General features: G+C 53.5%; 1 protein-coding gene across 4 annotated transcripts in view; it reads left to right on the forward strand.

The window, feature by feature from the left end:
• The window catches only part of NECTIN1 (nectin cell adhesion molecule 1), a 163,405-nt gene that overhangs the window by 127,037 nt on the left and 20,487 nt on the right, over window positions 1-15,881 (forward strand). For all 4 annotated transcript variants that reach the window (XR_007769222.1, XR_007769223.1, XM_050922062.1 and 1 more), the window contains exons 6-8: window positions 3,451-3,598; window positions 8,332-8,419; window positions 8,915-9,025. Coding sequence is in view for 2 of the 4 variants with exons in the window: in XM_050922062.1 (XP_050778019.1) it covers window positions 3,451-3,598; window positions 8,332-8,419; window positions 8,915-9,025 (347 nt within the window). In the remaining 2 variants the exon portion in view is untranslated. The remainder of the gene's footprint in view (window positions 1-3,450; window positions 3,599-8,331; window positions 8,420-8,914; window positions 9,026-15,881) is intronic.

A 15,881-nucleotide genomic window follows, 5' to 3' on the forward strand; every position in this document is an offset into this window, starting at 1 on the left:
GATAACAGCAATGCTTATTTTTAAGCATTATTTTTAGTTTTATCAATTTAAATTTTCACAGTTGCACAAAATTATGGGCAGGGGTCAGAAAGCAGTGTAGGTCAGTAGATGTTGATTTCAACAGGTTAAAGCTTTATAATCATTAAAACACAAATTGTCAACATGGCATGCCAAAATAAGCAAAGTAAATATCCTTAAATCAAACTCTAACAAGTTCTCAAGCAGCATTTTCCTTACTTTGCCTATCAGTCAATTTCAAATGTTACTGATGGAAATACTTTTTGAAGTTTGCCACTAAAAATCTAACCCATCCAAGCCTAAGTATGTTAATTCCAGTGATGCAGATACAGTCCACTGTGAGATATTACATTCTCCCTGCCTACAGTACCCCTGCAATTTCGACAGGGCACAATATTCTGCTTCACTTCCTGTCCTAAGCTGCATTGTTCCTGGGGGCTGTTAAGCAGTCTCTTCCAACCCAGGGGTAGCTGCTTTTCATTGGTGGAGGGGAACAATTCCAATATACATAGCAAAGCCATAGACCATTATTATTCCATCTGCCCTACTGGGGAAATTCCACTGACTAGCACAGAACGTCTTCCCTTATGTCAGATGGGTTGACTCTGAATGCTCTCGGACTATGTATAAGCCACAGGGGCTTTGGGGATGGAAGGTGCTGCAGATTTGATATCCCAGCTAGAGGAAGGTTGTCCCTGTGGTTAGGCCAGTTATTTGGGAAACTCTGGTTCAGTTCTCTGTTCTGCCACAAACTTTCTTTGTGTTCTTGGGCATGTCACTTAGTCTCTCTCTCAACCTGCATTTTCCCTGGTGATGATGATAATACTCTTATGTCACAGAGCTTGTCGTGGGGCTAACCACATGAAAAGATTATGAGATGTATTGATCAAAAGCCCGCTCTGAGAGGTGCATAGCTAGGAGGTAATATTATTGTTGCAGTCTGTATGCAGTGTCTGAGCTCTGAGACAACGCGAAAAATGACGGGTCTGGGACATAGCCCATTGTGCTAGGTGTTATACAAACCCAGCAATAGCTTCTTGGCTAAATCAAAATGAACAGCGCTGGCTTTACAGGTTTATGTGGCTCTCCTCCTGCCTCCCTCCTCCGCAGCTATCTTTCCTCAATGAGCTAAATGAACCAGAGCCGCGGTGCCCTGTGCAGAGTGGAGAATTGAGGCTTATTGCAAGGGGAGTTGTGAGCTCCTGCCATTGCATTTGGCACTGGGGAGGATTCTGCAACCATTCCATCCCCTTCCCAGGGGGCAGCTGCTAGGAAAACAGAACCTGCTGTCATGACACGGCCCCCAGGGTTGGCTTTCCTTCCACATCACTGCTATGTGGCGATGGTTATGCTATCATGCTCTTAATCGCTCCCAGGAGGACCTGCTCCAGGTAGGGGCTCATGGCTCGTTCCTGCTCATACCCGCACAGCAATGCATCCCCATGGACGGGCACACAGAGACAGTTGAGAATAAAGGGATGAGCGATTAGCTCCAGAATGCCTACTTGCTACGTTCCTTGCTCTCCCTCCGAGAGGGAGCAGGGTCTAGTGGTTACAGCAGAGAATCAGGCACCAGGACTCCTGGGTTCTAGATCTCGTTCTGGGAAGCAGCATGGTCTAGCAGTCAAAGCAGGGAGCGGGAACTGGGACTCCAGAGATCAATTCCCAATTCTGAAAGGCAGGGGAGTTTAATGGTTAGAAATGGACGGGGGAAGTCCAGACACCTGGGTTCCTTTCCCAGCACTGCCCTGAATTACTGGGGAATCTTGGAGGTCAAGACACTGCTTCGTTTAAGTGCCAGGGCTGGAGGCTGATTGGTCCACATCTCATCTGAGTGACATGGTGGACGGGGGGTGTTGTTCAGTCCAGCCCTGTAGTGTGTGTCAGGAAAGGATGCCAGTTGGTCAGTGCCTCTAACAAGCAACAGAGGCAGCAGGGACGGATGGTGATTGCCCTGGGCCCTACCTAATAGACAGGGCTGGCGTGATTGACCCACGTCTGATGCATGTGACATGCTCAGTTGCTGATCATATAAACCAGATCGCACTTTGCATCGCTGCAGGGAGAAGATGACAACATGATGCATCCACCAGGGCCACTGCCATTGTAATGAGCTGCAGACACCACTAGGCAAGTCTCCACCCCATTTCCAAGGAAGGCACATGCTCTGCTATGAGCTGCATCCCTTCCCCGGGGGACCAGGCTCCAGCAGACCCCTTTTTCCCCTCCCCTGAATTCTTTTCCTTTCTCCATTCCAATTATCTTCCTCTTTCATCACTGCCATAGCTGTAAGTACAAAGTACCAATTAGCTAGTTTTCAAGTTTAATTAGGTTGGAAGGTAGAGCAGATTAAATCCTTTTATCATACATTTCAAAGCTCTTTCCCACCAAGTCCACGGGATTGGTTTCCTTTGAATGAGGTCCATGTTAGCTGCACTGAGGCCGTCTCCGAGTCATGGAGCTATTCAGTTTCAGGGCCAATGGGAGCTAGGGCAGGGGGTATACGGCCCATCAAACCACCAGGATATCTGTGCCCCATGGACGCAGGGCCCTGACGCGCACACACACAGCCTGCTCTGCCCCCAGTCAGTCATTGCTTCCAGGAATAAATGCGCTTCTCTGGGATTAACCTCAGATAGTATAAACTTGTCGTCTGGGTGTTCAGCCAGCTGACAAAATACCAGCAGCTGAAGGGTTAACCCTAGGGAGCATAGCCAATCCCCTGGTGGACTGTGAGGAGTTTTTGGTGGGCGCTTGGGGGACCTGTGCGTGAGGGATCTCTAGCTACTAGGAGCGGGGAATGCTGGGGTTTGGCACTGCTGCTCAGTATTGTAGTATCTGAGCACTGGGACTCTGGGAGGACAAGGCCCCCACCCCCCGTGCCCCATAGCTTTCCTCCTGCTGTCGGTTCTGGCTCTAATCCTTGGGATGGACATGGTCATGGGTAGGCAGGTCCCAGCAGGGGTCCAGGCCATGGGGAGAGGAGAGCTGGCAGAGTGGGGTCAGGTGCTTGGTCCTCGGTGGGGAGGATCACGGTACTTGGCAAGAAGCTGATGAGTGGCAAGGAGCCTTGTTCACTCCACGGGAGGCCAGGGAAGGAGGCATCTGGCACTTCTCAAGGCAGGGCCCTATGATCATGGAATCTGTGAACTCAATGGTCAGAAGGGGCCCAGATGGAGCAGTGTCAGTCAATAGGAAACCAGGTCTCTGGAGACCTGGAAAAGCTCAGGTCCATAGTGGGGCAGAAGGATCTGCCTTGCAGGGAGAGAGATGAGACAGGGAGATCAAGGAGTCTGGGGGTGGGGCTGATCTCTCTCCAAGAGCCACAGGATCTGCAGTACATTGGGCCTCTGCTCTGCTGAGTGCTGCACCTGGCACCATTGATCCCAGGGCTCTGGATGCTAACGTGTTATGTCTCTGCTTTTGTTGCAGATAAGCCGCTGCCACAGGGAGCTCCAGGGGGCATTATCGGGATCCTGGGAGGCGTAATTGCTGCAGCTCTCATCATCGGCGTGGCCGTCACTGTGTTCATCATCTACAGGCGACAGCAGAAGAGCCGCACGGAGACTGACAATGACCTGTGAGTAGCCTCTGTGCTCGGTCACAGCTGCACCTCAACCCTGGGCTTCAGCATTCCAGTCCTGGACTGGCCCCACACCACCTCCTTCCCTGCAGCTCTACTCCTGCTCCCCAAGCCTGAGCTGTGGCTCTCCCTGCTAGTCCAGTCCTGGGTCCCTCCCCCGAAAGCTTTGCTGATACCCCTCAATCCTAAACAGCAACGTCCTCTCGGATTCTCTGCCTGAGCCCTTAAGCGCATCGCTTGGCCAATGCCCCTGTATCCGAACCTGCAACCGCCACCACAGTTCCACTCCTCAGCTGCTCCTCTGGAATGAGTGCCAGCAGTGACACCTTTGTCTGCGGTTCGGTGACACGGGATGGCATGCACTAGGGAAAGCAGGGTACGAACCCATGTGTGGGTTCCCGGTCTCCAGAGAACGAAAGGCGAGTGCTGCTCCCAACTGGCACAAACATACACACCGACATCAAGCATCAAAGCATCAAGCATCAAGCACATAGGGACGCATGCACGTCTGGGTTGTACAAAACCGGGCACATTTTTAGCTTTGCCAAAACAAATTGGTCTGTTTGAGATTTTCCAAAATCACAAGCAAAGGGTGGGGAGTTGCAGTGGAGGCTGCCTGAGCCCTACAGAGAATGAGGTAAAAACATCTTTGGTGGTGGGGGTGGAAGGGTGGGATAAGTGGTCCATTGGCTACTGATCACAGTGCCTGCTGGTGGAGAGACAGCCAGGGCTTGCAGGCTAAGGATTGAACCAGGATTCCCAAGCCCTACTCCCTGCTGACAAAGCTCAAAGTCACACATTGCTTCCCCTGGCTTCTCTACTACCGTGTCACCCCGGCTGTGTGTATTTGGGGGCCAGTGTTTAAAGAGGAGGTACAATAGGGGAACCTGCAAAAACTGTACCACTGGCCATGTGGCTGCAGGGGGCCTGCTTGGCAGGCACAAATGCCAGTTTGCTTGTGCCAGTGTGGGTGCAGGGGGCATTGCCTGGCCTGCTCCTCAGCAGAGCCACCCCTTTAGCCTCTGCCTGCTGATGGAGCAGGAGCTCTGGGATCCACCGTCCAGCTTGGCCCCACTCTTGGGTTTGGAGACTCTTGGCCCCTCTCCTACGTCACAGCCCTTGGGAACTGATGCAGTGCCTGCTGTCCATGGTGCTGAAATATCTCCAAAGTAGAGCAGGAGCCGGGAACGTGCCCAAGAGAATCCTGCTCTCCAGTCCTGTGATGGTTGGCCTGGTTGGAGGGAGTGCCCCATGTTGAGGGTATGCTGGCCATGGCCCAGGGCTGCTGAGCAGAGGAGTGAATTATTCTTTCATTGTGTGTGTTTCTCTCCCTTCTTCCTGCTGGCTGGTTTCCCCTGAATGATAAATCAGCTTTGCTCCTCTCTGTCTAATCACGCAGGGCTTCAGCTCCCCTTCCTAACAGGGCCAAGCCATGGCCTTTTCCCAGAGGGGATCCTAGCAAGTGTGTCTCTCCTGCATCTCGCACTTGGGAGCTTACCTGACTCCCCTCCCAACCTCCCATGCTCTGGCAACATGCAGGGACAGCACCTGGTTCCCAGCTTCCGGCTCCCACTCACGGCAGAGTTCGTTGTGGATCCTTTTCAAGTGTTGGAGAGGTTGGAGGAGGGAAAGTTTCTCCTTTGATTGTGTCACTGAGAGTTTCCAGGGTAGAAAAGCGAACAAGCCATCCTGCCTTCTCTGCCTCTTCACTCCCGTCCTGCTCTCCTGATCTCCCTGCTTCTCTGAACACCCCCCATGTGGTCTCCCTGCAGCTTCCCACACTGGCCCCCTCCCATTTCTACTCCTGCCCTCTCCTGCTCCCCAATCCCCCTCCCCAGGACTCGGATTAGAGCAAGGCATTGAGGCAGTGGTATTCTCCCAAGCTCCTGTGAACAAGGCACAAGAACAAGAGGCGACTCATAATAGAGTGTGCACTGGTTTGAAGTATAATCCTGATGCACAGCTGGGCTCCTCCAGCGTGGCTCCCCCTTCAGCCTCCTCACTGCAGGCTCCCCACCCCAGGCTTTTCTCCTGTGGCAGCTCTTTCTGGCTCCCTGACTGTTGGAATGGTTTCAAGTCACATTGCTGGGACCCCAACCTGCAATTCATCCCTGGCCCCATCCTCCCCTAAGTGCTCAGATTGTTGGCAAGAATCGGGTCTGAGTCCAGGCTCAGGTCCCACTAACCACTTTCAAAGTCAGGGAGGGGGGCATGTCTGGGCTCGGGCTCATCTCTGCTTTCAAAGACCATTTTGTTCCCCATTCTACTCTCCCTGTGCCCCTTCTTTGCACACTCTGATCACAATAAGTCTGTAGCTACCTAGGAACTGGTGGTTGCCCCTAAATTACATGGCCAGTCAGACTCCCACCAGGGCAGCTTATCTCCTCCTGCACTGGAGATGTGGCCCCAGCTCATAAAGCTAAAGGAGACTCTGCATTAGCTGCCAGCAGTATGGAGTCTATGACACAGACAGACTGTTCTGATTTAGAGGCAGGCAGTGGTGATACATCCACAACAGGCAGTTTCTTACAGTCTGGTTATTACCACAGTGTGCTAGCCTGGCATCCCGCATCCCTCTGATGCTGGAGAAGGACCAGCTCACTGGATCCCACCTGCTGCTGCTCACTGAGGGTCCATTGCCCTCCTCTGTCCCCTGAGGCACAGAGCAGAGGTCTTGGAACAGAGTGGTTGCTCCAGTGTGTGCTGCACAAACAACCCCTCCGCCCCCGCCCTGTGCCTTTGGAGAAGTTCTTCTCATGCATCCTCCCAGGGAACAGCATCCTCCTTGCTGCTGTATCCTTTTTGAGAGCAAACACCCCGCCTATCACCCTCAAATCACCCCCTTCCTATTTGCAATGGGAAAGCACCAAAGAGCTGAAGGACAAATGGAGCCCCCCTTCCCCCTACACACACACATTGTTGTTACATCCTGGCAAAATTTTTTGCTCCATTTAATTCTGTTTGAGAGAAGGCACTGGAGGATGGCGGGAGTGTGCAGAGAGAGACAGCGGAGTGAAAAGCGGGAGCTGAGACAATAATAGCCATGCGGGGTGAAATTGCATGGACAGCATCAGGCCTGCAAAAAGAGCCACTTTCAAACCGTTGGTTTCCCACAATGGCCCTCCACAAAGGCACAAGAAGAGCTTCTTTAGCTGAGAAGAGACGCACAATGGAGCAGGCTGAATACCCTGACCCTGGGACCAGGCCTTCTCCTGGAGCCCAAGATAATAGAGACATCTCCTCCCCACTCCTCATGCCACTCATCACTGTGTGGTGCCCCACTTTTGCATAGAACTATCTAGGAGCTTGATCCAAAGCCCACTGGAGTCAATGGGTGTCCTTGCCGCAGTCCGCAACCCCCATTTTCCACCCTGCGTCCCCATCCCGAGTCCTGCTCCGGGCTTGGAATCCACTGGAGTTTGCAGAAAACTGCCCCGCCTTCCCCCCGCATTTGCTGAAGTTTACAAGGAGAATGAACAAGTATGGAGAGGAAAGGGAGGGGGCAGCCCACTAATTAGAGTGGCAGAGTTTAATAAGTTTTGTAAAAGGATTAGACACGTGTATGCATATGAGCAGAATCTGCAGAGGCAGTCCCTAGGATGGAGATTACAAAGGCTGTCAGTCCTCATGCTCCAGGGCAAAAGCTGATCTCACCCCATTTGGGGTCAGGAATAAATTGCACAGTGTATACAATATGAAGATTTTTGTGCCAAAGCCTGACGCATCCAACAGCAGCCACTCAGAGACCAGGTACCAGACCAGACAGACCATCGGCTTGCTCTTGATTAGCAGTGCTTGGCACAAGCTGCTTCCTGGAATCCTACAGCAACAAGTCGAACCGCCCCTGTTGTGATGATTTGGTGTCGGCTCTCAAGTGGGTTTACCCGCACCAGCCTGGGGGGCCACAATCTGAGGCAGAGGTTGACCTGGGATTAGAAATGTACTGTGGACAAAAGAATCCAGGGGAAGTGGGTGAAATATTAGAACAAGCCCCTTTAATTATGTTGACAGTTCAGTGGAAAGCTGAATCGCTGGATCTAGCCATCTCACAGTAGGGCCTCGAGGCTCCAGTCAGGATCAAGGCCCCTCTGTGCCAGGTGCTGTACAGACACATGGACAGTCCCTCCCTGTAAAGCTCACGAGCTAATTTCAGAGAAGACTCAGCTGTGAGTCCAGTGACCAGGAAAGAAGAAGTTGCAGGGGGTGGAGGGAAGAGCAAAGGGAGTGTGTGGAGTCATTGGGGTTATTCCGGATTTACATGGGCAGAAAAGAAAGTGGAATTCTGCCCCAGGGGATTTACAGTCTGGGTTGGAATTGTAGTGAAAAGGCATGGAAGGCATGGTGGGGAGGACAATGGTAAGTGAGAGGAGGGGGATGCAGTTCTCTGAGAGGAGGAAGAGGTGAGTGCTGTTTGCACCTGGGAGCTCTGCCTGATCCCTTATTCTGGGACTATGAACATGTCTATGGATGAATTGCAGAGCAGGTGAAGCAACATCCAGGGGCAGGGCAGCCCTGACACACGGGCTCCCTGCAGGAAGTGAGCTTCATGGAGATGAAAGTCAGAACCCAGAAGGAAAGCCCTCCCCGCCCCCAATAATGCCCAAGCTGCTTGGTCCACATCTGCATCCATTGAAGCCAAAAGGAGTTTTGCCACTGATATTGGTGCATTCGGGATCGAGCAGATTCCCTGTCCCCAGAGTCAAACCAACGGCTGCTTTTTCTCCCTGCAGAATTGATCTGCCTCCATCCCACAAACCTGTCCCACCGCCAAAGAGGAAACAGGAGATGAAAAGCCACCTGACGGCAGAAGACATCCAGGTACCTACCCCCAGCCTAGCACCCCAGCTTCCTTTGCCAGCATGGGAGACAGGCCTCCAGCCAGAATCGAGGGTGCAGGCTCTGGAGGCACAGAGTGCAAATTCCAGCCAGCCTTTGGGAATGCCCCATGAAGCAGGTTTGGTGAGAGGACAGTGGGTTGGGATTATCCTCTCTGACCAGGATCTCAGCACCCTTGGGGACTGCAGGTTGGACACAACCTGCACCCTTATGGGCATGGACAGGTTCTAGGCCAGGCAGGGTTCTTCTCGGAAGGATCAGTGCCTTGGTGAACTCCCATCCTTTGAAGTGTAATGCCTAACAATTGTGAGACAAGGAATGGGGCAAAAAGAGCTGGAGAGGGGGACTCTGTAGGAGAGGTCTCATGGTGACTTTGTTCACCTTGTCCAATCCCCTGGGACAGGTGCTGCTCCCCAGATGGGTGGCAGGAAGGGTGAGAACGGTGCTTGCCCTCTTGACCTATCTCCCCAACTCCAGGTCGTCCGCCTAGACAACATGAAGCAGGAGGAAGAGATCCAGAAGCTCCCCCTGCAGACACCGTACTACGACATGGCAGCCAGCGAGTCCTCTCCATACTCCGACAAGCTGGTAAGGAGGGCTTGGTGCCGGCACTGACCTGACCTGGCCCTCACTCCACTTTCTGCACAGGAGCTCCCAATGAAGGATTAGGTCACTCCTCTGTCCACTGGGGTGGGCCAGGCAGCCTTCTCTCACCAGCTGTTGGAGGAAAGGAGAGCCCTCGCCTGGACTGAGATGTGAGACCAAAGTCTCCATGTTCATCCCATCCTAGGCCTCCTCACCCCACCACTGCCAACCCTAGCCTGAGGGGACTCTGCCCTTTCCTCTTCTGCTGTGTGACCCTCCCCATAACTGTGGGTGCACGGGGCATCCCATGGGCTGCTCTCCAAGATACAACCAGCAGCACACAGGGTGGGAATTAGGACTGAAATGGGTGTGGATGAGTCAAATGCCCCTACTCCTTGACCCACCAGTCCCAAAACAGCTTCACCCTGGCCAAATCAGAGTCACAGGGTCCCCCACCTGTACACCCTTCCCTGAGATCATACCATCTTGTGGCTGGAAGAGGTGAGGATCTGCCTGTGGATCCTGGTCCATCCTCTCTGACTGGGTCTACCCTGTGCTGCCTGCCTCTTGGGGTCCTCATATCCCCAGGGGGCTTGAGATCCTGAACTGCCTACTAGCAGGAAGTGGGAGAGAATGCAGCTGCAGCCCTACATTTCTTTTTCGAGGCACATTTATTCTGGGGCTCAGGGGCCAACCTGACTGCTAATTGACCTCTGCGTTGTTCTCAGCAAAGATTCAGGCCTTTTTGCAGAAGGTGGAAGAGGCAAGCTGCGAATCTGCATTGAAAAGGGAGGCAGATGGAGGCAGGAGGTGCTAGGATCTATTCTAGAGTAGGGTTCTGGGTTTTCAGCAAGTCATCGGGGCCTGGACCAGCTGGTACACCCTGCTGGGGCCTCATCTTCTGCAGCCAGTCCCATAACAGACTGTTAAGCTGAAGGGGAGGCTGCCATGAAGTGACCCTGAGAGAGCAGAATGTACACAGAGGAGGAGCCTGGGAAATCAATTATCTGCAGGGCAGAACTTGCTGGAGTTTGACTTTAAATTGAGGACACTTTTTTAAAACTCTGTGTTTTGTGGGGATTTGTTCAGCTTGAAACAGGGAGATGCTAATGCAAGGCAGCGGCAGCAGCAGCAGGGGGACTAGGGGTCAGAGAGCCAGGGAGAGAATTTAGCAGACGGGTAGGGAAGGCTGATGCAGATCTAGAATAGGTTAGATAGCGATGCGTGATAACTGGCTGCCTTCCTGCAGGGGGTGACTCAGTGGGCTACGGGTCAGCCTTGGTACAGCTAGACTCCCTGGGACTACAGGTTTAGATCCCTGCAGTGTTGACTGACTTTTGCTCCTCTGAGGGTGATAAATTAGGTACCAGGCATAGGGGAATCTCTTCAGTGAGACTTTCAGTCAAGGGCCTGAATGCTCAGAATGGATACAAGGCAGTTTTCATCTACAGAGGGTTTTGCCCTGGCATCTTTGGCCAGAGTTCCTTCTTGTGCAATGCATTGTGCTCTGCATGCTGCTGTCCACCCCAGAGGTGGCTGCATTTCACCAGGGCTCTCTATATATGAAGTGCTTTGGGATGAAAAGTGCGGAGTAAAGGACTCATAATAATTTGCATGGATTGGTGGATGCAAGGAGCAGGATTTCCCTCTCCTGTTGCTTTTATACCAGTGTGACTCTAGTGAGAATCTCCAGAATAAGGGCAAGGACAATCAGACCCAATCACCTTCATCCAGAGAAATGTCACCCAACAAGACAGGAAGAGCAGCTGTGATTCAGAAACTAACACTAAAGACCAAACTCTGCTCTCGGCTCCACTGGTGTGATCACGGGGACTTTTCTGCAGCTGCAGGGTGCATATAGCCTAAGGGAAAAAATTCTCTGCTGAGACCTGCTGTGGGGGTGACCAATTTCCTGGTCTCTGCAATTGATTGCCAATTCCCAGGTGTGTTTTGCAGGAAGAGCAGGACCCCAGAGCCAAGCTGTGCTCTGAGGATGGGATCTGAGAGCAGAATCTCCCTCAGAATTACTGAGTTAGGAAGGAGTTAACTCGCCTTGGTAAATAACAAGAGGTTGGTTAATTAAAGAAAGCCATCAGTGGCCGAGCTAGTGATGGGAAGATGGGCCCAGCTGGTGGCCATGTGGTAACCATGGGAACTGGGTTTGGTAATCTCAGTCCAGCTCGGAGCAGACACATGTCCCAAAAACCCACCACTGTGTGCAGCACTGAGGCTGGGTCGGGTCAAGAAAACCCAACTTCCCTTCTCCCCCAGGGGGGTCCCTGAGGGGGGGCAGTGTGTGGGCAGCACCCCCCGCCCGACCCTGCTGCTCTGCTGGACTCTCCTTGCAGAAGTCAGAGGGCTCTGGTTGGTGGGGTTCCAGGTAGGCCCCTTTCAGTGGCAGGAAATTCACATTAGCGGGGAGGGGAACTGGCAAACTGGCCTGAATTTCTAGGATCTTTTCCTAATGCTCAAGTGTGGTGGAGACCCTTGCTGAGAGCTGTATCTCCCCCCTCGCCCACCCAGCCCCACATCATGCTATGGGGCGGGCGGGGGGAGGAGCACTCAGCGCCTGAAACTCCTGACACCTTCTCCTTTCCTCCTGCCTCTGAGTCACCTCTGACAGGCCAAACTGGAGGGCAGTTCCATGGAGCCCCTGCTCCAAGGTTTCACCATGACCAGCAGGTGGGAAGAGTTCCCTACCTCAGGGTAGTGGAGTGATCCCACTAGCACTGGGGCTAAACTCGAACCCATCTGGATGTGACACCACAGGCCCAAAGCCATGGAGGACCCCCAGTGAATAGCCAGCAACTTCCAGATACTCGGGTCCCATGGGTGACGCTGAGTGACCCATGGGAACCAGTCTCCTGCAATGACCGATACCTGAGGCCAGCCCTGAGCAGCCCACCCAGAGCTGGGCTCATGCAGTCCTGAACCTGGTTCTGTTCAGGCACCACAATCCCCCACCCCTCCCAGTCCGTTCCCAGGCACACAGGACCCCTCCCCTGCCATATGCTAACTCACCCGCAGGCTGCTTGCTATGCACTATCAATAGGTAATGCCGGTCGGAATAATTTTGAGGAAAATTTCTGTTTGGAATCAGACAGATCAGGAACTGGGTCTCTCACTGCCCCGCCCAGGGCCTTGACCCCACCCCTCCCCACCCACCAAACACACAGAGAAAACGTTCACAAGGTTTTGGGTTTGTTCCTGCCTTCCCCCACACACTCACACCATGGTTGGCTCTCTCAACGCACCCTAGAGATCATCCCCACCTCTGGGGCCCTGGGCTGCCCATTTTCCCGCGGTTGGTAACACCCTTTTGGCTTGCTGCCTGGGGGCAGGCAGGGGTGCTGCTCCTGGTCGGTTCCATTCCATCCCTGCTAATCTCCATGCCCTTTGAGCAGGCAGAGGGGCTATGGAGGCTGCTGAAATGTCAGCAGGAGGAGTGTACACACTTCCTGCCAGGCCTGCTGGTACCTGCCAAGGCCTCTGGGGCGCACAGATAGAGCATGCTGGCTGCGGTACAGTTATGGGGACAGGTGTGCATCGAGCTGCAAGTCATTGCTCTGGGAAGAACACAGCTCTTCCCCTCTCCTTCCTACGGGGCCCTCTGGGGGAATAGTTATTCGCTCCATAAACCCATAGCGACGGCCTCCTGCACATGTTGCAGCACCCAGCCTATTGTAAGCTCTGCCAGCCTTCGCAAACCCTTTGCAGAGCCATGGTCTGGTCTGTGGCCTGGTCACCGCTAGCTCCCACAGCCATCCTGCCAGCAGCCCTCCCTGCTGGTGGGAGCAGCTCACTGGGCGGCCAGAGGCGTGTGGCTGAGAGCTTGGCTACAGGGAAGCAGCAGCAGCTTGTTCAGGCTCAGCTGGGCACAGTGCTCTGTGCTGCACAGTGTGATCTCGTCAGCTAGGAGACCGGGGGCAGGAGATTTAATGCCGGCAAATAGATCCGAAGGGGAGGGGTGCTGCAGAAGAGCAGCCCTCATGACAATGGGGGCATCAGAGCTGGGGGGGGGGCGGTTGCAAACAGGTGTTAGCAATCCCTCTGCCCTTCACCTATTGCTTAATGGGAGGAGGAGCCAGAGTTCATTCCAGGGTGATGGCAGGAGGCTGGCGAGCTGGGGGAGGCCTTGGCATGCAAAAGGCTGAGAAGTGCTGATTTAGAGCTAGACGAGGGTACAAGATAGCTGGTAAGGAAGGTCAGACTAAGCCAGGACTTGGATGGGAGACCTCTAAGCACCAGCTGTGGCATGCTGCTCTGGGGAGCCATGCTGCTGGAGATGAGGAGGGAAGCTATGGTAGATCCCTTTTCACATCAAGACTGGTCAGGTCAGTGCCCTAGCCAATTCTGGGGTGGTGAATTACAGCTGGACCTTAAATTCTGTGGTTTCACTTGGGCTTTTCCTGCCCTACTCTGATTTGCAGCATGTTCCACCCCAGAAGCGGCTGCACGCTGAAGCATTTCGTGTGTATAGATAGTTTGTAAGTGGCTTTGGGACCCCTCGGAAGGGAAGGTGCTGGAGAAATGCAGGATGTTCCTGTTCTGCTGGCACTTTGTCTGCTTAGAGATGGATGGCAGGAGGGGATTAGAGAGCCAGGCACGCTGTGTTTAGCTGGGGCGGGCTCTTTACGCGTTAAATGAATTGTGTGATGTCTCATAATTTGGGATAAAGTAGATTCATTGCAGGTATGCATGAAAACTGCAGCCTCAGGGTGATGATTTCACAGAGTTGGAGACAGAGAGAGTCGGAGAGGGATTAGAAAGACGGGGAGGGCTGGGGGAAGAGAGAGCTCCCAGAGAAGGGTGGTGGACAAGAGAGAATGGGTGAAAAAAGGAAGAGAAGGATCGAGAGAAGGGGATAGAGAGTAGGATGGAGGGAAGGGAAGAGAGCAAGAGCAGCCCTGAGAGCTGAGCCCAGCACGGTGGCCAACAACAGCTGCAGAGCCCCTAAATTACCATGATCATTTCTCACTGCTCACCTCAGCCCCCTCCTTCTCCACGGGGCCCCTTCTGCCTCCCTGACTCCAGCAAGAGGAGCAATCCCATCCCTGCCGATTCTCCGGGCCGCACAGACACCTCCAGCTTCACACATCCGCCAGGCACGCAGAGGGACAGGCAGGTTTGGCTGCTCCTTAATTAGCTGGGTGTTTCCCTGTGGCAGTGTCTGTGCTTCCTGCACCCCAAGAGGAGGACATTGTAGCTTCACTCCACATGGTCTCCTCCTTGTTCCAGCTGCCCCCCAAAGCTGCAGTGCCCCAGCCGCCCCCGGCCACATGGGGTGAAATGTCCCTCCCCCCGCCCTACTTTTCCTTTGGGGGAGGTTAGCTGTGGCATTCACAGCAGTGAGAGGCTGGTGTCTCTAGGGCTCGGCTCAGGCCTAGGGCAGGCTGATGTAGCCAAGTCTCTGGGGCCCCCCACAAACACTGCAGCGCCCTATGTGGACAGGCAGATACCAAATGGCCCAGCTCCCCCTGCCCCTCCCAGTGGAGGTCGGGGCTCAGAAATTGGGGGTATGTAAGGCTGGTAAGCATTCCCCCTCCGAGCTCTGCGCTAGGCCAGTGCCCATGGGCTCAGCTGTTTTCCCTTCCAGGGATCTCAGGGCAGAGAAAGGTGCAGGGTCTGGAAGAGCTGCCGGGCTGGTGCTGTGTCTGGTTTTCACTGTACCATTGTGTGTGTTGTGTGCAGGAGGGAGTATGTTGTGCACATAATGGTGAGGAGCCGGCACCAAAGCCCTGAATCTAAGTACACCCCACTCTGCAGATTTCAACATCCAGATCTGGCTCCAAAGCTTGCAGCGCTGGCCCCTCTCTAATGTATGGAACTGTGTGTGGGCATGACTGTGATTGGGTCTGCCAGTGTGCGTCTGGCCTTGCCAGAGAGTATATGCATGCACAAGAATGTGTGTGTAAATGTTGGTGTGTGTGTGCTCAAAGGGGTACATACGTGTGAGCATAGGTGCTGTGTTGGATGGGGATGTGTACATGAGCCAATGGCATCGAGTGTGAGTGTGCGTGTGGAAGCTCAGGTGTGAGGCGTGTGTGGGAGGAATGGTTACATGTGTGCAGGCGTAAAGGGAAAGGGTTCATTAGCCCAGGCAGCTGCGTCATTCGTTTGGTTGACAGGGAATTACCAGGGTGTCGGCATTAGATCTCGTGTACAAGGCACATTATTGCTATTGCAATACATTTTTGTTCTAAACAAGCAGCAGGGAGCAGGCGTGAGCCAGTGAGTGGCAGAGCCTCTGCAAAGACACAGATCCCACCTCCAGAGTCAGCTTGTGTGGGGCTGTGCTGGCTAGGGAGCAGCAATGCGGACAATGGAAGAATGGGCCCCTCGTGTCTTGGGTCACACCTCTCCAGGACTAGAGAAAGTCCAGATCATGGTCATTCAGGTCTGGATTTTGGATCGGGACCAGCATTATTCAGAATTGAACTGAAGAAGTTCAGTAAACTTTTCTTTCCCAGCCCTCTGGCCCGTATACACTCTCTCCACATGCCCTCTCAGTCCTGGTCAGTGAGATTTCATTGACACGGCAAGTTACACATGTGTCTACAGCATGTAATGAAGAGACAGACCACTCAAGTCTCTGTCAGATGGAGGGGTTTGATTCCACTGTTACCACATACACCAACCCTCCATGTCACGCACACATACACTACTACACTGTGCACCTACAGACACGCAAGCCCTGTACTTCCATACACTGTGCATGTGCTTACACATGCACCACACACACCCGCACACATTTGTGAGCTCCCGGCTGTATGCTGGGTTTTCTGTTGCTAGCCCGTCAGCTCTCCCTCTCCCAGCGTGCAGCACAGAATGCACCTTGATGTCTGTTGGTTGCCCTCCT

Source organism: Gopherus flavomarginatus, chromosome 13, assembly GCF_025201925.1.
Source record: "Gopherus flavomarginatus isolate rGopFla2 chromosome 13, rGopFla2.mat.asm, whole genome shotgun sequence".
In the NCBI taxonomy this organism is placed as follows: Eukaryota; Metazoa; Chordata; order Testudines; family Testudinidae; genus Gopherus; species Gopherus flavomarginatus.